General features: G+C 39.9%; 2 protein-coding genes across 4 annotated transcripts; one reads left to right on the forward strand and one right to left on the reverse strand.

Moving 5' to 3' along the window:
• Positions 1-5145, forward strand: LOC101160207. Of its 2 annotated transcripts, XR_002872736.1 has the most exons (4): positions 1-275; positions 2342-2817; positions 2900-3031; positions 3404-5145. XR_002872736.1 is itself a non-coding variant. In XM_023952321.1 (3 exons), exons 1-3 carry the CDS (start codon positions 16-18, stop codon positions 2956-2958), a joined length of 795 nt encoding a protein of 264 aa, XP_023808089.1. In that variant the 5' UTR covers positions 1-15; the 3' UTR covers positions 2959-5145. The 2 variants fall into 2 exon arrangements, 1 of the variants encoding a protein (XP_023808089.1); XM_023952321.1 differs by having other exon boundaries at positions 2900-5145.
• A 995-nt stretch (positions 5146-6140) lies between these two features.
• Positions 6141-20705, reverse strand: slc37a3 (solute carrier family 37 member 3). Of its 2 annotated transcripts, none has more exons than XM_004082944.4 (14): positions 20594-20705; positions 18172-18392; positions 16125-16236; positions 15816-15908; positions 14261-14344; positions 13268-13413; positions 12792-12888; positions 12624-12708; positions 10713-10924; positions 10502-10643; positions 10130-10231; positions 9371-9570; positions 7617-7682; positions 6141-6606 (listed from the first exon to the last, which is right to left on the reverse strand). In XM_004082944.4, exons 2-14 carry the CDS (start codon positions 18246-18248, stop codon positions 6514-6516), a joined length of 1509 nt encoding a protein of 502 aa, XP_004082992.1. In that variant the 5' UTR covers positions 18249-18392; positions 20594-20705; the 3' UTR covers positions 6141-6513. The 2 variants fall into 2 exon arrangements, with proteins under 2 accessions (XP_004082992.1, XP_020569984.1); XM_020714325.2 differs by having other exon boundaries at positions 18172-18410; positions 20594-20694.
• Between the last annotated feature and the right edge of the window lie 43 nt (positions 20706-20748).

The following is a 20748-nucleotide window of genomic DNA, read 5'->3' on the forward strand; positions in this document are numbered from 1 at the left end:
TGGGCGCGTTCCAACATGACTGTTTTTGATGGGAACCACGTGACCAGCTCCTCTCGTAGGACGTCCCCCTCCCTCCTCCCCCTCGGTCTTCATAGTCCAAAACAAACACGTCTCAGATCAGGGGACAAATTTGGGCAGTGCCTGCTAAAAACCTCTCAACGTGAAACTGTTTATATCCACGGGACTGTCACTCACACGTTGCGTTGCTCTGACTGCGTGGAAGGAGAAAAAGTTACGGCTCGACTTGAAAACGTCCACTTTGGCAAACGCCGATGGTAAGTAAGTCTTTAATTTTTTAGTTTGCGATTTTATTTATTTAAAAAAGTATTTGTAAATATATATAATCTAGGCCAATAGAGTTTATTTAACGCGAATAAAAAACTGACGCAGTTTTTTTGGGTAAAAAACACCAACGCAGCTTTATCGTTACTACAGTGTCTTTTGTTTTTACCTAATAATGACTTTAGCTAACGCGCAATAATATTTCGTTTTAGGGTTTGTGATGCGGTTGTCAGTGCTTAGAATTGCTGCAAAAAGAGTTGAAAAGATGCGGAGTTTTTTCACAGCCGCATCTCATTGACCTACATCCTGAAAATATTCAACTGCGTCACCGGTTGTTTTTATGCAAGACTCTGTAATTACTTGTTTTTCTCCTCAAAGCTCGTGATTTTATTGTTCTTGACAAAAACTTCACATTGAAACAGACTGAAAGGATCATTGGAGTCTTTTTTTCCTTATGCATTTAAATTGCACCTAATAAACCAACCAAAATATATAAATAACAGACTTTTGCAAAGTTTCTTCAAAAAAATGTCACTAGATATACATTCAAAATGCAAAAAAAAAGTTAAAAATGTTTTTTAAATTCTGTAAATATATTTAAAAAGAAACTGATTAAAATATTATCCTACCTGCTACCTATTCATGACTGCAGCTGTGAAGCAGCTAAACAGGTCTAATCTCCGCCTCTCCGGTCTGATATTCTGATTATGTAGAGTCTGTTTTATTTTTTATTTATATTTTTAGGTCAAATTACGTTTTTCTTGCATCAAATGGTCAAATACAGATTTTAACCCAGAGTATGAGGCTTTTATGTGTCTGAGTGTGGCAGTACAGTAACATATGCAAGAGGCCCACATGTCCCTGTGGCGGATTTTCAAGAAAAAAGAATGAAAAAGAAGTGACAAAATTGTGATTCAATTTGATGAAAACAGTGGGCTTTCAATTATAAATATGCAATTTTAAAGCCCCCCCCCAAAAAAATCCCCCAAAAACCTGTCTTTTTTTGGCATAGTTTCTGCGGAGCAGCAGGAGTTTATCGCTGAGTTGTGAGCAAGCCCAGCCCCACTTCCCATCACCCATTTGTTTACATGCTCTCCCGATAGTTGCAGCTTTTTACGCTCCCAACCTATCATTACCAGTGGAACAAAAACGGCGAGCAATGTTGAAGCTTTCCAGCCGTACAGTTTTGAGCCAGATGCCAGCTCAGACCAGGAAAGCCATGACAGAGCAGGGAGCCTGTGGTCTGCCCAGCGGGTATTATTCATCACAAATAGGATCTTTTGCAAACCAGATTTTTTCCATTTGCACCTGATTCACAACAATTTTAACAAAGAAAACTCAAAAATGTAATTTTTAGCTTTTCATCAGTGTTTTTTTTTTCTTTTTAAACATCTTTTCTCACCCCTGTATATCAGATAATAGTGGCCCAAACAGTTTCAGGTTGTGAAACAGCTGAAAGCTTCGAGTGAACCACATCTGGCTGCGGGCCACATCCAGGTCACCACACATGGTCTGTTTTCAATCTGAATGCGGCTAATTTTGCAAATGTTTAACTCAAACTGGCTTAAAACCACAAAACCTCGCTGGGTTTGGGAGCCGCTACTGGCCTGGAGCTGGCTCCCTTTTTAGCTAAACGCAGATTTGGGTCCCTTGGCTGTGAATGTTCGTCTCCAGGAGGGTTAGCAGAGATAGAACTCTGCTCAGGAATTTATTGGGTTTTCTCTAATTAGCCTCCACAGATGGAGAACGCAGCAAAGCATTCCTCACTAGAAGCTGTCATTTAACACCTTTTCTTTGACAGCACCAGAGCAGGTGGAGAATCAGAGTTATATGTTGTGTTAGCCCAGGTACCTGTAGCTGCAGTAATTACTCACCAAGTGTAATTGATCGTGTAAAGGCTCCCAAGAGGGTGGAGAATGCTTGAGAGTGGTGTTCAAACAGTTTATAGCTTGTAGGTGCTCTCTGCTCCAGTAAAAACCCAGATCACGCCTCATTGAAACTCCACCAGGCGAACAGAGGGAACTTCTGCTCTCTAACCGTCAGCTCTTTCTCCCAACAGGGACATGGCTGTTGCTTCTACATCGACTTCAACCGGACCGGCGATGGCGTCCGACTCTGAGCTCTCCCGCCTCGGAGGCATCGAGGCCCTAAAGTTGACGGTGGGGCCGACCCGAAGGAATCTTTTCGGCCCGGTCGACCACCAGCAGCTGCAGAAGGACTTCCAGCGGCTGCTCTGCATGAACATGGAGGTGGCCAACAAGCGCTGGAACTTTGACTTCCAGAGGGACACTCCCGGGGAGGGCTCCGGCGTGGAGTGGGTGGGGCTCAGGTGCCAGGACGTGCCGGCGTTTTACCACAGCTGCACCGTGCGGCCCGCGTCCAGGGCTGCGAAGGCCACACGGAGGGCGTCGACGTCATCTGGAGAGGGCTCCCCCATGTCCTGCAGCTTCTCTGGGGATGAATATCTGGAGGTGACCACCAGGGGGTGCTTTCCCATCAAGCTCTCAGGGAAGCGCAGACAGTCCAACATCACAGGTGAGAATCAAACTGCTTTCAAGCTGTTCTTAAAGCTCTTTTTCAAACTAAAACGCTGTTTGTTTGTTTTTTTTTGGGGCAGATTACTTCAAGGTGAAGAAAAGGAAGCTTCTGCATTCCAAAGTGTCTTCTCGGCAGTAGGCGAGCACGCTCCCACCGAGCCGATGACCACAAAGAGGAAAGCCTCCACAGAGATGTACATATGTAGCAACCTGTAAGTGACTGTCCGCCTAAATGCCAGGGACTCAGAAACCTCCATATGCCTCCAAAATTCAGCACAATGAAGCTATTGCCTTCCTATGTAGTCAAGTACAAACTCTAGAGACATTTTCTGTGGAGATATATATATATATATATATATATATATATATATATATATATATATATATATATATATATATATATAAGTATCTGCGGCTTTGATCATACTGTGAAATCCCTCTGAATGCACTCGTTCACCAAACTACAACCGAACAGCGACTCATCCTCTGAGGTTCACTTTCCTCCCAAATGGTGTTGACCTCAGTGCCTGACCCCCCCCCCCCTTTTTTCTTCCTTTTTTGTCCCTCTCGCCACAAACCATTAGAGGCTTCAAGTCGCCCACGCCGGCGTGCGCTCTGTCCTCCGGCTTCACTTTCACCCCAGGCCTCGAAAGGCCTGAGTTGAACCGCGGGTCAAAACTGCACCCGGGTGCAACCAGGCGACTGCCTCCAGGTTGAAAGGTCGGCGGAGTCACCGAGGACTTGTGACTGTGAAATTAAAGAGAGTAATAGTGAGACTTATTTATCATGTTTTTTTGTGTGTTTTTTTAAAGATGGAAGGTCAAACTAAAGCCCCCAAATTCCCCCTCCAGAGTTGCCATTCCAAAGTAGCAGACAGACGCATGAAAGTGTGTATTAACTGTACTCTATTCCGCTTTTAGCTTGTATTTTTTTTTTTTTTTTTTTGCATGAACTGGTGTAGAAATTGTTTTGGCGATCGCGCTTTTGACAATGTAGCTTTTTTACCCTCTCATCCTCAGAGTGATGTCGGAACTTTAGTGTTTTATTTTTATTTTTTAAAGCCCTCTTTCCTCCATGAAGTTGTGCAGCCTGACACTTTAGCGCCTGGAGGTTTTCCTTCCGTTCGTTAAGCTCCAGGCGGCTCATTAGTCTGTTGCTGAATCGCTTCACTGTTGCAGCGATCACATGCGGCTCCTCAAAGGAGGAGTTGAAACTTTGACATTTGTGAGTAAATAAAAGTCAGATTCAGACTTTTCCCAGCTTTTTCTACCTCATAAAGGGATTCTATTCAACTAAAATAATAAAAGTCAGTGCAGCTCAGGTTGTCGTGGTAACGTTTGGGGTCACTGTCCACCTATAAGGTGTTGCCTCACTTAAGGAAAAACGGCAATGACGGGAAAAGGAGTTGAAACTTAAATAAACCGCCCCTTCATGAGAAATATCCTATACTTATATCCTATAAGTCAGACATCTTTAAGTCTTCCTGTCTCTTTGTTACCCATCATCCTCTGCTTCTGTGGAACAAAAACGGCATTTAAACATTTGAAAATTACAAAGTTTGTTTATCTGTTTTCTATGGAGCCCTATACATGACATGAAAACAAACAACAAATTGTTTCCTCTAATTGAAAATGTGTGGCCAGGAATTGGTATTTTTTGCACTCAAATTAGTATTTTGTGGGGGAAAAAATTGAATTTTGTGTGCAGAATTTAGTTTTTTAATACAAATCAGCATTTTGTTCTCAAGAACTAGTAGTGGTAATTGAAGCTACAAAATACTTATTTGTGTTCAAAAATGATTCATTTGATGGATTCATTGTTAATGTCATGTCCAGGCCTCCATAGTTTTCCCATCGTGTGTCTTTTTTCTCTCCAAACCCTCAAAGTTTGTGTTAACTTTTTCCAGATTTCCTTCTTCTCGTCATCTAAGAAGCTGTATTATCTCCCAAAAAACTAAAGTCTTTGCACTACTTTCAAGTGGACTAAAGAATTGTTTTTGACATGTTTGCAAAAAACAAATTAGAAACATTTTTCCTTCCATTGTACACTTTTATGATGTTTTTCTTTGTTTTTGTTTTTTAAATGAAAGGCAAAATAACAAAGTTTGCAGCTATATCAAAGTTTATTCTTTGTACTTTGTATATGCATGAATGTATTATACTTGCAAAGAAATTGTAATAATAGTGTTATTGTAATTTAATTGTATCTTTGAATTGTTTTATTGCTTTATAACATTCATATTCTAGGAAATACCTGTCTTTTGGGTTGTTGGTGCACTGTTGCCTTTTGTGTTGATTTCACATGGAATAAAAAATTAACTCATACTGGTATAGACATGATAATTGTGCATGAATTAAAAAAACAAACAAAAAACATTTAAAATTTAAGTTGATCTAAATGTTGTCATTGGTTGAAGGGTGCTGTTTGTGTATGAGCACCACCTGCTGGTCATGAAGCGTAACAGCACAGAAAAACATCCGTACTAAACTCTACGATTGATATTGAATTTATTTTGATTTAAGTGACAAATTAAATATAAAAAGAAACTACACAACAACAAACAATAGTAAATTTACACCAAAAACATTCAACAATGTCTTGACAAAATTGGTGTCGTTGATTTGATTGGCTGTTCCCATGGTGATTAAAACTCACATTAGGCAAAATGCATCAGAAACCAGAAAATAAGTTATAGTTGAAGCAAAAAACCACAATAAAATCAAAACAAAGCAAAGGAACTTGTGTAATTAAATAAACAACAAAAGGATAATCCTATTTTGTACAAGATAAAATTTAAGACACTTCTGTATTGAGTTAAGTAAATATTTTAAAAGAAAATCCCCAAAAACCCCAAACCTAAAAGACCAAAAAGAAATAAAATTACAGTAAAAAAACAAAACCCATTATTTTAAATTAAGACAAAGAAATGTGTAAACTTTCATTGAAACAGACATGATGCTACGACAGAGAACCACCATAAAAGAATAGAAATAAATATATGAGAGAAAGGTCTACATTTGACAAGAATGAATTTAAGCGATTATGAGACAGAAGTCGTACAACTATGCATCAGAAAGCCATAATCTTTCAGGGAAAAAGTCCTGCTTTTTTGAAAATAAACTGTTTCAACGAAGAAGTACGTACGCTGTTTAATACATGTTGCAGGACGTGCACTGCGCTTTTCCTGCACGTCATTTTCAGAAAAAGCAGGACTTTTTCCTTTGAAAAATTATGCCTTTAATTAATACAGTTTTTAATTTAATCTTTTAAAAAAATTTATCATAATTTTACACATTTATTCTGATAGAATTTAGCCTTTTTTCTCATAATCTTATGACATTTTTTGTTTTATTTTACGACTTTATGCTCATGTTTTTAAATGTCCTTTTATGGTGGCCCTAATACAGACTTTTATAAAAAACACCTGATTTGGATCAGGAGAGCCGTTTTCTATTGTAAAAAAGCTTCAGTTAGCGTTCTGACCTCCACAATAAAACAGATTAAAACGCTGAAAAAAGATAAAACGTCCACAAAAGCTGACATGAGCTCTCACATTGTGGACCTTTTCCATCGGTGCATTATGTGACAGCCAGATTAAGGTCGCCTTTCAAGTCAGTTTAGGATGATTCCCATCGTTTCAACCCGTCGGTCTCAGAGGTTACAAACAAGAAGCTTTTGGAGGAAGCTGCCGCCGTCACAGCTGGCGGCGCAGCGCTTGCCTGTCTCTCCACAAGTCTCTAGTTTCTCTGATGAGCAATGGCGTGATGAAGAAAATGCTGCCCCCTGTCTGCCACAGCAAAAACAACACTTAGATTTCTGCTTTTTAGGCAAAAATGTAACTGTATTTTTTTACTCATTTGTTGGACTAAAAGCTTCAAGAATTACATTTAAGTTAAAAAAAAATACACAAAAAATTTCTGTCTCTCTCTTTTTGTGTTTATGTAATCACATAAAAGCCTTAAAATTGTGGTAATAAACAAGTGAAAACACACAATCAGTAATTTTGACTCCTCACAAACAACTTTAAAGTTTATTAAGTGCTGAGATGCATTCAAATTCACTTTAAAACAAGGAAAATATGCATTTACTCCCCAAATCGGCTTTTGCAGTTTCTCTAAGCTACATAAATCGTAAAACTCCATTTTTGACTGATTTATTTCCTTTTGTGGATAGAAAACACACCTGCCTAACAGGTATTATCTTCTTAAGATGGAATGACTCACTTGAGCACAACCAAACAACATATTGTTCCTAAAACTGCAAAATAAATAAAGTAAATCATTTTGCAGATTTATCGACATTTGATCTCATTCCTGTTGTTAATTTGATTAGAAATTAGACAATGAAACATTTCGATGGAAGTTAGAGATTTGGGTTTTTAAGTTTTAGCCCCTTTAAGATCTTTTTTCCAAGCTTTTATTAAATTTTAAAACAGCACAAACCATAAAGGAGTACCTGAAAAAAAGAAAATCTAATTTATACTTTTCATTTATACATAAAATATTAGGTTGAATAAACATTTTTAACTTCATGATTTAACATTTAGTTTCACAGTTTTGGTTTAGAAAGAAAAATCTATTGTAGTTTCCAGAAATTACTTAAAAACACAAAGCCTTTCAGCAGAGAAATTCAAGCAATATCAGGTGTGAAGCAGCTGAGTACTCCTATCTCTGAGCTGCAGTGAACGCATCACATTTTCAAACAGAAACCAGGTGGGAAAAAAATGCTTTTGAATCAAAATTTGAGAAATCACATATTGCAAAGAGTTTTATGGAGATTACAGGAAAAAATTCTTACCATGACGACGAAGAAGTAAAACACACTCATCCAGCCCAGCTTGCTCTCGATCAGAGAAACCACGTACTGCAGAATCAGAGAACGCAGTCATGATCATTGCACCCACTCTCATGAAAGCTGATGTTCATTGTTCATGTTCACTGATGTTCCTTTCCGACTGATTCTTCTGGTTCTCTGTTGTTGTCTATTGTGTGTATGTTTGTATCTTGAGCCTAACGCCGACGCTGCAACAACTGAATTTCAACTGAATCAATAAAGTATCTTTATCTTATCTTATTTCTTATCTGAAAATGGTGTTTTAGGTGTTTTTTAACACGTTTTTGTGTGATGGAGGACATATAGAAAGAAAATTCAGCTTTAAATAGCATTTCTGAGTATTACTTTCTTCAAATGAATCAGGAGCAGATGGAAAAATGCAGTTTGCTGCACCGGTAATGTTTGGGCTGTGAGCTAGCGGGATAGCGTGTAAACAGGTGGATGATGGGATGTGGGGGGAGGCTTACTCCACAACAACGCAACAAATTTCTGATGTACGACGGAGTTTTATGGCCACCAAAAAAAAAGTAAAATTACAAGATTTTAAGTCGTAAATTTACAAGAAAAAATCTCGTAAATTTAAAATTAAATTAAAAAAACATGTAATTTTACAAGATTAAAGTGGAAGTGAGCATACAGTGTAGCAGCAGGTGAACGCCGCGCAGCAGCAGAGCAGACCGACTAAACTCAATTGAACAGGTGAGCTGAATGTTTATTGATAATGTTCCAAATGTTTAGAAGCTCATTTGTTTGATTTACGATTTATTAATGTTTTATTTATTGATGGATGGTTTGCAGGATCTCTGCAGCCGTTGATGAAGTTCCCCGTAACCCTGCAGATGTCCACTTCCCTCCTTTCTTCATTCACCAAAGAGAAGATCTCTACGTCTGTGTGATGCTTCCGTCTGAGGAGGAGCACTTTTTGGCATTTTCAATGTTCTAATGCTAATATAACAGACTATTTTCATTCCCTTTTTATTGTTTAATGCTGAAACGGGACGTTTCATCTGCAGGAGGAGACGTACGTAACACTGTTTACTTCTGCATTATTGTTTGGATGACAGGTTCATGACGTAAGGTGACAAATGAACTTCAGGGTGTGTGAATGAAAAGGAAAATAAAGCCTGCAGCGGTCCTCTACACCCAAACGCATCTCTGAGCTCCTTATTTTACAGATGAAGCTCCGCTTTGCTGACACCGAACCCCAGAAAGCCGCTCCACTGAAAATAATCTGATTTTGAGTCGCAAAAGATTCAGAATCTCTTTGTTTTTTAAACATATAATCCGGAAATAAAGCTTCACAAAAGGCTCCACATATTTCATCTTCAAGCTGGCTCCAATAAATGGACCATTTTGGGGATTTTTCCTTGTTAATCTATGACTTTTTTCTTGTAAATTTACGAGTTAAAAACTTGTAATTTAACAGTTATGACTTTCTTTCTCGTAAATTTACGACTTAAAAGTCGTAATTAAAAAAAAATTCTTTTTTGTAAACTGGCCCTAAAACTCCGTCGTACTGATAAACTCCTGCCGCTCTGCAGAAACTATGTGCTAGTAGTTTTTAGATTTTGGCAAAAAAATGGCATATTCATAATTCAAGTATCAATGCTTTGAAAATACATAAAAGATGATGGGAGTGAGACTTTGACATAAAAGCCTAGGGGAAAAAAAGGTAAAAACTGGCTTCTTTTTGGTCCCAGAAAGACAGTTCATCTCACCTGTCCTGCAGCCGCTCCGATGCTCCCGGTTCCATCCACGATCCCAGTTACGGTAGCCAGGGCCTCCTGACTGCTCCTCAGCGCCTCCTGTCTTCCCAGGTCGGCAGAAATGGCTGAGCTGATCATGTTGGACGGACCTCCAATGAAAAAGCCAGTTACAGCCAGAATGACGGCGTTGATAAGCTGATCGTTTGGTGATCCTGTGGGAGGGGGGGAGGGGCAGGAAGAACCACACACAATCTGAGTCTGAAGCTACGTTCACGCTGCCCTCGGCAACGAGCGTTTAAGAGACTGCGGTCGATGAAAGTCTAGCTAAACATGCGTAAATGTGCGTTTTAGGCTAACGCGTTCAAAACTCTGATGTTCACACGACGCTACACACGTTTCTATGACTGTTTTAGGCCCTGACAAATCAGGGACATGGATTTGGTAGTGACACATGTGGCTTCCCTTTAATTCACAGAAGTGCCAACTCCACAAGGAGAAACTAATAACTACGGCTGAATTTCTATGACACCAAGTCTTTCATATTTCAGAATAGAGCTGTGAAAGAAAAAGCCTGGAGCAAGATTCATGAGATTTGCACCTGTAGGTGATGGACAATCAACCGTAGAAAAAGAGGAGACGAAGAAGAAGCCCCTCCCTGCTTGTCTAGTGTGAACACCACAGGCTAAACGTGTATTGAACTCGTTCTTGAAGGTGTGTCAGTAGATTCAACCCGATGAAGTTTGAAACGTTCAAGATGCTGCAGGGACTCACGGCTGTATCCCACCAGCGCCCCCATGGCCATCACAAGACTGATGACCAGAACTGGAGACCTCTTCCCCATAAAGTCTGAGATCAAACCCAGAACAGTTCCTCCTGTAGTCAAGACAAAGCATATGATCAAACCTCTCTTTTCAAAATAAACTTTTGTGGAAACGATCATTGAATGTATAGTAGAACTGGGACAGAGTGACATCATCCATAGAAAATGTTGGTCAGACTCAACGTTTCTATCAGGAATGAACTTGTTACCCGGCGGGTACTTCCTGTTTGGAAAGTGAGGAGGGAGGGGTTGCGCAGTCCAGTTCTCTTATACAGGCAATGAAAATGCTACAAAACAGCTTCAGTTTTGCATTAAAAGCTCACCGATAATCCCTCCGACATCGTACCACACGGACAAGCGGTCGGCCTCGGCCTCCTTCCACCCGTAGTTGTTGCTCAGATAGAAAGGAAGCCAAAAGAAGAAGGAGTAGTTGACCAGCTTCAAGCAAGCGTAGGCCAGAGAATACTGCGGGAACGGAGAGGAGGATATAGTTCTGCAGCAGAACAAAGACACCGGTTTTTATTCCTGACTCACAGGCAGAACTCCGGGCAGGCAGAAGGCCTGGAAGAAGCCGATGGCCTGTGGCGGTTCTGGCGGCGGATCCTCCTGCGGCTTAGCAGACCGCCGCCGCCTAGCGTACGCCTCCACCTGCTCCTCCTCTTCTTCTTCGTCGCTCATCAGGGGCTTATGGCTGTCTGTCTCGGTCTCCACCGGGCCGAGTCCAGTGGCCTCCTCCAAACTCAAACCTGAAGCACAGAATCACAGTAAGTCCCGCCTACCTTTCTGGGAATGCCGTAAAACCATAGCAAGTTGAAAGGAAGGACATCAACGGATGCGAGCTAGCAAGATGCTAATATTAGCAAGTGATCATGTTGAACCGATTCATTTTGAACAGGTTTGGGCAGAAAAGACGGCGAGCAAATCATAAACGCGCCGATTGTGAGAACTGGCAACAAACTTGAAGCTGAGACAGGATTAGGAGACTTTGGATCAATCTCAATCCCTAAAATCCAGAAGGGATTACTGTAACATGCAGGTAACCTTAACCATCAGGTGGATGGGATGCAGTGGAAACACATTCATTGTGTGGGGGGGTCATAGTGTGTCAATGGAGGGGAGGGGGGTTGGTTTTAATATTTTATTTTTTATTTTTTTATTGTTAAGTGCTTTTCATGCTTTGAGCTGTTTAAAGCATGAAAAACACAATCTTTTTATAAATAATGTTTGTATTTAAAAATCAAAATTTATCTTTAAAAAGAAAAATGAAAAAAGAAGAAAACCTTCAAGATATGACTTAAACTTTTTAGAGGGAATTCGGCCCAAATACGAATGGGGAGGTTTGAAAAAGTCTTTGACAGCTCTGATAATATCCCGTTACAAAAAAAAGACTAGGAGAGAACGGAAAACAAAACCAGGGGAATTATAGTGTCTGAATTCTTCTTTACAGTTACAACAGACTGAGACATATTTTCTACAGTTAATGCAACTTATACTCTGGACTTTTATACAGTGGTATAAAAGTCGCTATAACGCGGTTCACCTTTTTTGGCCTCTTGAGTTTTGCAGATTTTTTTTAGAGCGCTTTTGTTTTTTGTGGTTGTTTATACCCAGGATTGTGATCTGCATCCTGATTGGCTGTTGACCTTGTCAATCAATCTCCTCCGTGCTGTGTCCCCTGCACAGAACGCGTTCATTTTGAGAAATTGACATAAATCTTCAATGGTGAGCAGATCTTTTTTTTCATTCTATGAAACTGACCTTATTTTTCTGTGAAAGTTTGAAATTTGAGTGTTTGCACGAGAGAAAAGAGTGAAAATGTTCTTGTCTGTCTGAGAAAAGTGTAGAAAGTGTAGTGAGGAGTTTAACAGCGTTTAAAGTCCAACTCTGATCGATTTTCAAAGTGTTCCCAGTGGTCTTTTTAATTCTGATTGGGCCATTTTTACTCAAAATCAGAAAGCCTGTGTCATTTTCTAGGACATAGTTTCTGCACAGCGGCAGTAGTTCATTACATATTTGCTTCTTAAGTAGTGGCCAGGACTGTTGGCGTGGAGCAACCCCGACCCCACTTCCCTTCCCTGTTGCTGAAGGCTTGAAGTAGGAAGTTCGTGGCGCCCCCGGTGTATTTTTCTGCGTCACAAATAAGATCTTTTTTAAATGCTCTTTTTTGGATCTCCTGATTCACAAAGATTTGACTCCAAATATTTAGAAATGTAATTTTCATAAGAAAAATGCCACAAGAATTGTGTTAAAAAAAACCAAAACCCCCATTTTCATCAGAGTGGGTCTTTACATCTATAGTTTTGTTCCTGAAGTCTTTAAAGCTAATTTAAAACAATCTAAATTGTTTTTAAATCACATTTTTTGTTACTGTCTTTAAACGATCCGTGTAGTTTGAGATGAAATCGAAGGGAAGAAAATAGCGTCTTTAACCATTTGTAGACTTACCGACTTCTTTGGGAGAAGTGAGTAAACCAAAGAACACCACAACTCCGCCGGCAAACTGCACGATAGACGTCACCAGGAAGGCATACTGCAGGGAGCGAAGGGGAGGAGATCTGGGTGATGTTGAGACCAAAACAACAAGCAAAAAGGAAAAGAATCCCAGCGTCTCACCTCATACCCGTACTTGAGCACACTGGAAGCCAGAAAAGCCCCCAGAATGTTTCCCACTGAGGCACAAGCGCTCCACAAGCCAAAAACAAAACCACGCCTGCAACATGCAGCTGTGTTTAGAATGCAGTCGAAAAACGTCAAAAATATCAAGTGAAACTTCAATATAAACACCAAATTTAGTAAAATTGTTAGAAAGGAGAGCTGAGTGGACATAAAATCTCAAAATATTCAAGTTCGCATCAAATTTTTTTCATTTTTAGGTCAAGAATTGACAGAAATAACAAAAAAAGTACATGGTTACTCCATAAGATTACCCTCTTTTGTTGTTTTTAAGCTAACAATGTAATGTTTCTGTCAGAAATCTTTTATTTAACTCATTTTTATGACATTTATCGATTTGCTTTACATTAAAAAGGCAAAATATATATGTAAAAAAAAAAGCTGCAGAGAACTAAGTGCCGAGTTGTGTTCCTCACCCTGTTTTGCCGAACCAGTGGCCCATGACGGCGACCACACAGGGCCAGACGGCGGACTGCAGCAGGCCGTTCAGCACCCACAGGCCGCAGTACAGGTACACGTTGTAAATGTGGAGCCATTCAGTCAGAGTGCCGAACACAAACTCCTGCAGCACGAGGAACAAAGACACACCTGTGTGAATGTTTGGGGAGCAGCAAATGTCTAAACCAGAGGGAAACGTGGATAAACGTTAATATACATAAAGCAAAAAGTCTGTGGGGAATCAGCATAGAAACGAGGGCCAGACTCCGCCCAGTTTCCCACAGCGGATCTTGAGACATTCGATGTCGGAAAAACAAAAATGTAAACGTTTTTTACAGACTGGTACGACAACTTCATGGGGCACTAATGTGTACAGCATTTTAGTGAGCACCGATCAAGTAATGAGTGTATTTTCTAGAACAGTAACATCTAAAGACACTTGGGGTGTTCGAACCCACAACTCTAAAATCCAGTGCCCTGGAAATTTCCCAGAAGTCTTTATGAAAACCCAGTGTGCATTGATGCTAACTAGATCGGTGACCACAATGCATTGCATTTGAATGATTCTTCATCTGAACAATGACAGAGACAAATGTTCTTCGGGAAATGGGTGACGTCATGATAAAAAGTTATAAAAAGTTAAAAAAGTACCTTATTTTCCGCACTATAAGGCAGACTTCAAAGCACTTTGAAAAGCATCTTATATAGGGGCGAATTCTGGTTGTGCTTCCTGATGTTGAAGTGATTTTGACAGCTACACGCCGCTCCGTTCAAATGTCTGTCTGTGTTCTACTGTGTTGCAAACAAGGTTAGGTGTTTTTGTAAATACGCCAACGCAGCTAATGTGTAGCGATGTCGAACTGTGGGTTTTTTGGCGTGTTAATAACAAGGTTGGGAGTTACAGGTATTGTGAATACGCTAAAGCTTTTAAAGTGGCTAACACACTGTGGACACATTAAATTACGTCTGACCACAACCGCCGATCCACAGAGGCCGAAGCAGAGGACGTAACGCAGATTCACCCGGTCGCCGATCACTCCGCTCAGATACAGACCCTGAGAAGATGAGAAAAAGGAGACCAATGAGAACCGATCTGCTTTGCTAGAATCAAACTGCTTTTAAATTCAAATTCAAATTAATTTTATTTATATAGCACCTTTCATGACGAGAAATACAGCTCAAGGTGCTGTACATAAAAACAAAAACAAATGCAATAAAATACATTAAATTAGCCCCGCGCAATAAAATACAAAAAGACAAACACCAGTGGAAAATAAATAAATAAAATAAAGAGAAACCAGAAGGCGCCGTCTGCCCTGTCCTCCTATTGGCAGGGGTGTCAGTATAGACCCAAACACCCCAGCCGAGGGTGAGAAAACACTCGTAAACAGTCTAATTTGAGATCAAATAAATATGTGGTAAAATATCATAAAAAGTATAAAAGTATAATTCTAGATTAAACAGATATGTATATGATAAAATGTCATAAAATACAAGGTTTTAGGTTAGGATGCTGTTCCAGACTCAGTTTAAATATAGGAGGAAAGAAGAAAAACGTGACAATGATTTACATTATTGGATATTGATTAATCAAATCTATGTATGTTTAACCCTTAAACTCCCACGCCGTTGTTTACAAGTGGAAGCATCAGAATGGCATCTACAGCATAAATAAAAAATTTTATGAATAGAGAAGTACTCAAAAATGAAATTTTGATCTTGATTTTCTTTATATCTGTCCTCCATCATCAGAGAAAATTCCACGAGCACACATTAAAACCACCAAAAACACAATTTTTTATCAGAGTGGGTCTTTAAAGTCATTTCTTGTTCTACTATTTCACAAAATGGCTCTGCTTGAATGTCTTTAAATTGCAAGCATTAATAATTTAATATTACAATCTGCCTTTTAGTTTCCCCCGAAAACATTTGGAATGTAAAACTCTAGAAAACTGATTTCAAAATGAACATTTTAATATCTAAACAGCTGAATTAGACAGAATAGATTCTAATAGAAGGGATCCAAAACTTGTTTTTTTTTTATTAGAAAATAATTATTGATTCGTTTGTATTCTACTCTTTCCTGCCAGATTCTGTTGCTGTTCTTTTAGCCGTTATTATACTTTGTGAGGTTTTCTTAATTTGTTTTTTTGCCCATTAAAGCACTTTTGTACCTTTTTCCACTCTCATTTAGAGTACGATAAATCAATTTGTGACCGAATAAGTCTTAATTCAGTAAACCGACAGTGATGCGCAGCTTCTAGTATATATATAAGATGATTTTTTTGGTAATTCTGATCATTTTTATAACTTATAAAGGCATCTTGTCTGTAAAAGTTTGCATTTACCACAACTCATTTTCAGTGATAACAAAGCAGTGTGTCTGATACACAAAGGTAAACACAACTTCTGCTCTTTTTTTAACATCAGTCGGTCTAGTAATTGTGGGGTTTAAGCCCCGCCCTCCCTCTTTTGCCCATTTTTGTGTGGAAACAGCAAAATAAATAAACGGAAGACTGCACTCACTGCTGCATATGAGAACAGGAAGATGGAGTCCAGCGCTCCCAGGAACAAAGTGGCCTGCTTTTCATCTGCAAACAGCCGATTGTTCTCCCACGTCTGTGAGAATTGCAGAAAACACACAAATAGATTCAGTAGATCGGCACGAGCGACTCATGGGACTTTCAGGACTCTCCAACACACAATATTGCCCAAAACACACACAACAGTTTTTGAGCATTTGCTGTTAAACCGGATTTTCACAGTAGAGTGTTCTAGTTGCTGCTTGGAAAACGGACTTCTTAAGACTTAAAACAAAAGCTGTAAGTGAAGCACCTCAGCAGGGGAGAACTGTGCACTGTCGTTGGAGATAGAGGGCGTCCACTGGGCTGAGATGCTGACTTTCACGTTGCTGAACGTCTTCCTGGATGAGTGCAGCAACACATAGCTGCAGAGAAACCACTCAGTAACCAACAGAGGTCAAAACAAAAACACACATGCTTCCTGCTGAGATCATTATTTTAGGGTTGCTTATAACCACAAATACGCTAAACCAGGGGTGGGCAACTCCAGGGCTCAAGGGTGTCTGCATGATTTTGAGAAATATGTGTCCTCCTCATGGCTGATTACTTGGCTCAGGTGTTCAGCCAATGAGGACACGGCAGAGCGGGGTATGTTGGAAAGCATGCAGGTGTAGGTACAAAAAGTGTTCGGGGGCCTGACACTAATGATGACGTCACACTACGGAAACCCCACTTGGACAAACTAAGTAGCGTGGAGATCTGCTCGGGCCCTACATATTTTCATTTCAGGTTTCCTTTTGTAACCTAAAGTTCTTTTCCCTCATAGGTTGTGTCTGACATTATTCTTTGTGGTGTTTTTAGAGAGATTTTGCAACAACCCACTTTGTAAAAAGATGTGTGGCTGTTAGAAAACACCGGCTGCTCCAGGCGAGTGAACTGTGTCTCGGAGCAAAGCCGGAGCCGCAGCTTTGTGTTTGCAGGCAGGGGGAGGGTGCTTTGTTACGGTGTGTGTAACGAGGGATGCTTTGGACCGCAGTCCGTCTGGCTGCTCTGCGTGAGCGAGCTGCGGGACTCAGGAGAACCGTGTCTCGCTGGAGATTTGTATCTCCAAGCAGTGGAGCGGCTTTGGGACGATGTGTGCGCTAGCGGAGGCGGCTTTTGAATGAACAGTCCTGAGAAACCGTGCAAACAATCATGTGAATTTGTGCTACCAGTCGGGTCCAGACAAAATAACGGCTGATGTTATTTCCGTTTAAGTTCATCCGCGGCTAAATGTCGTTAGCACGTAGTAACCTAATCCTAACCCTTTTCCGGGTCCGTTATGCCAATAATGAAGCACTGGCAGCAACATGCATTTAATAATAATCATAACAAAGCCCGTTTAGAAGATCATCTCGCTCTATGTTGGAGCTTTGTTTGTTTCCAACAGGTGTTATAACCTTTTTCTTCTATGGTTGTACTGTAATTTGTCCGGACCAATCACGACCTGACACGTCATCGGAACAACGTACAGCCAATCAAATACTGTGACATCATCATTAATCGCCCTAACACTTATTGCAGGTCGAACAGTTCATTCATTCATCTTCTTGACCGTTTTTCCCTTTCGGGGTCACGGGGTTGCCGGAGCCTATCCCGGCCACTTGGGCGTAGGCAAGGGATGCCCTGGACTGGTCGCCAGTCTGTCGCAGGGTAGAATATCCTCAATCACACGTCCATTCACTCTCACACTCACACCTATGGACAATCTAGAGTTGCCAATCAACCTATGAAGCATGTTTTTGGACGGTGGGAGGAAGCCGGAGATCCCGGTGAAAACCCACGCATACACGGGGAGAACATGCAAACTCCACACAGAAAGGTCCCCCATTGATGTTGTGTTTTTCATGTCCCCCAGCCGGGACTTGAACCGGGGGCTGTGAGGCAAGAGCGCTAACCACTGCGCCAACGTGCACCGTGCAGCAGGCCGAACAGTTTTTGTACCTAAACAGGAATGTGGCCCTCACTGCCCACCCCTGCCCTAAGGCGGTCATCACATGCTTCTACTGGGAATTTAGTGCATTCATTTGCTAAAATAGCATCTATTGGAAATCAAAACTAAAGTCCATGCTATCTTAACAGTTCCTTTCCTAAGTAAATTTCACCTCACCGACCTTTCATTCTACTCAAAACCTGTGTCTGTCTGAGCGGAGTGGTATTTTTTTTTTTTTTTGACAAAAGAAAATATTCTCTTCATTTTACTCTGTTTTAGCTTTTTAAATGAGCAAAAGAGGAACTGAAGGCAAACATCCAGCGTTCCCAAATCTTTTGGTGATGCTGTTGTGATCCGATGAGGAAAATCCTCAGGGTGTCACCGTTACCTAAAAAAGGTGAGGAGAAAGACAGCCAAATGGTGATGTGTGTACTGTGACAGACAGCCACAGCAGGAAGGAGGCATCACAGGGAGTGAGAGGTGGAGAAGGAAGGGAGGAGGAGCTGGTGGAGGCCCGGCCAAGAGGACAGGAGGGATGAGGATGGGGCTCGGGTAGTCCTTCACAAAGCCAGGCGGGGTGGACACATCACTGGGGGAAGAAAGCTGAGCCTGCGTGGGAAGGACACCCTTGTAAAGTCACAGAAACATCAATTTTAGCAAGACTTTTGAAAGATTAGAGAAAGACAAACATAGAAAATGATTTGCCGTGGGGTAAAAGCTGAGGACATGCACAAACATCTGGTCTTAACGCTGCCAAAACTCAAAATCAATGAGCCCAGTGTACTCTGGCTGTATTTAAAAGCAATGCTTCTCCCAGAAAAGTGTCTACAAGTAACACTCGGTTTATTTCATGCAGCTTCCACGGCTGATGTTGACTTTAGACTAATGAGAATCCCACCTCTTACTGCTTCCAAACCTCATCCCAGCCTATAGAGGTCCTGGGCAGTGTTGCCAGGTCGGGCACTTCCCCGCCCAATTGTGTGTTTTTATTCTAACATTGCAAGCTAAAACTTGCTTTGGGCGGGTGGAGATAATTTGGGTCGGTTTGGCAGTTTTCAGTTCCTTATTGCAATGTTTCAACCAAGGACTTGTGGCAGGGGAGTCATGAGATGTATAGCTCCAAACAACAATAAATAACAACTAATCTGTTCTATAAATGTAATTTATATGCATGATTGTAGTAACTTGATCCATTTTTATATTCAAAGTCTTTGTATTTTGCATACTTCCTGTTCAATTGCCCCTGAAGCTGCAACAAGAGGCGCCACTCACGGCAGATTGCATAATCAAATGTAAATAGGGTTAAATGTGTGCCTTTTTTAGCATTTGCAAAGTAAATTTATGTAATTCCATTTTACTTTTTTATACATTGTTGACATTTTTATTACATGTCCTCACTGAAAAGACAGAAGGTGAAGCAGGCAGGAAAACAACTGAGCTTTTTTTTTTTTTTTACATATTAATAAAGAAACGATAGATCATATTTGTAATGTGGGGGGGGGGGGGGGGGGGGGGGTTTGCACAAAATTTCCTATTGGTGAATCGCAATTTTTTTAGAGTAATCTTAGGTTAAAAGCTATTTGATTTAGTTTTTGTTAGGTTTTTTACATTTTTATTTATAATAACAATTTAAAAAAAAATCAAATCTATCCTTTTAAAACGTTTCCCCAGGAAGCCTGCTTATATTTTACCTCCATTAAATTCATGAAAAGTAAAACTGCAAGAATACAATTGATCAGGATAATACCCTAAGTTTTCTCCTTCCCTTCCTTAAAAAATAAATTTTTTGGGGGGGATTTTCTGTGGTTGTTAATAAAGCTGAACAGGAGTCTGTCCTGTCTGTGTGTATATATATATATATATATATATATATATATATATATATATATATATATATATATATATATATATATATATATATATATTACAGTAGTCTGTTATTATATGTTTTAATATGACTGCAAAAATGGCGGAAGTAAAAATTTTTTTAAAACTGTCTCAATTTTTTAACTTATCATAACTATTAAAGCGTTTAGTAATAAATAAATGATGTTTAACTACTTCTACTTACAACTAATTGATCACTGATGAACAAATTGGTTGGTTTTTGTAGAATCTGGCGGCTTTTAGGTGAATTTTGGGCTGGAAACCCGTCACTCTATCTGGCAACACTGTGCGTTGCCATATGAGGCATTCTGGAACGCCTCTGTGGGATTCTGCAACACCATTAGTTTAACAAATACAGGCACTGTGTGGCTAAATATGAAAGTATTTCTGTAGGTACCCCAGATTACAGCAGGTAGCAGGCCACCAGTTTGATTCTAATGTGAACAAACACGTTTTCTTTCTATATTTAAGTAAGCAAAAATCATTCAAACAGCCACGTAATTAATAAAATAAACTAACTTTAAGGTGGACATTTTACAACATTCGTGACAGATGTAAACTTGTATAATACACTTTCTTCAATTGCTTAGCCAAAACATATATTTTAGTAATTCTCTCGACTAAATGTTTACCTAATATATGCACCTATAATGAGCTTCTCTTACAATTATATTTGACAAACTCAATAAAAAGGTTATAACAGCAAGAAAAATACGTTTATTTCCGACTATATGACAGCGTAATGTCGCGTCTTCTAAGCTAATTTTAAGCTAATTGTTCGTTGCAAACAGACAATTTTCTGTCTGTGACAAAAGCTTTTACAGTATTATCCAGAAAAAAAGTCAAATTAGACGTCTATAATTTTTAAAAAAAAAACGCAATAAAGACTCAATTGAAGGACATGCATAGAAGCGTTTTCTCACCTTAAATTGAGGGTTTATGTAGCGAGTTAGTCTCTTCGCGGCGTACTGAGGATTTTTGTTTACTGTCGATGTCAGTGGCAATCAGGTCGTCACCACTGCGCTACACGGAGGTGCGCTGTTGCCACCTTCAGGATAGGAGTGGAATTACATCGGAA

The sequence above is a fragment of the Oryzias latipes genome, chromosome 23, assembly GCF_002234675.1.
Source record: "Oryzias latipes chromosome 23, ASM223467v1".
NCBI lineage: Eukaryota > Metazoa > Chordata > Actinopteri > Beloniformes > Adrianichthyidae > Oryzias > Oryzias latipes.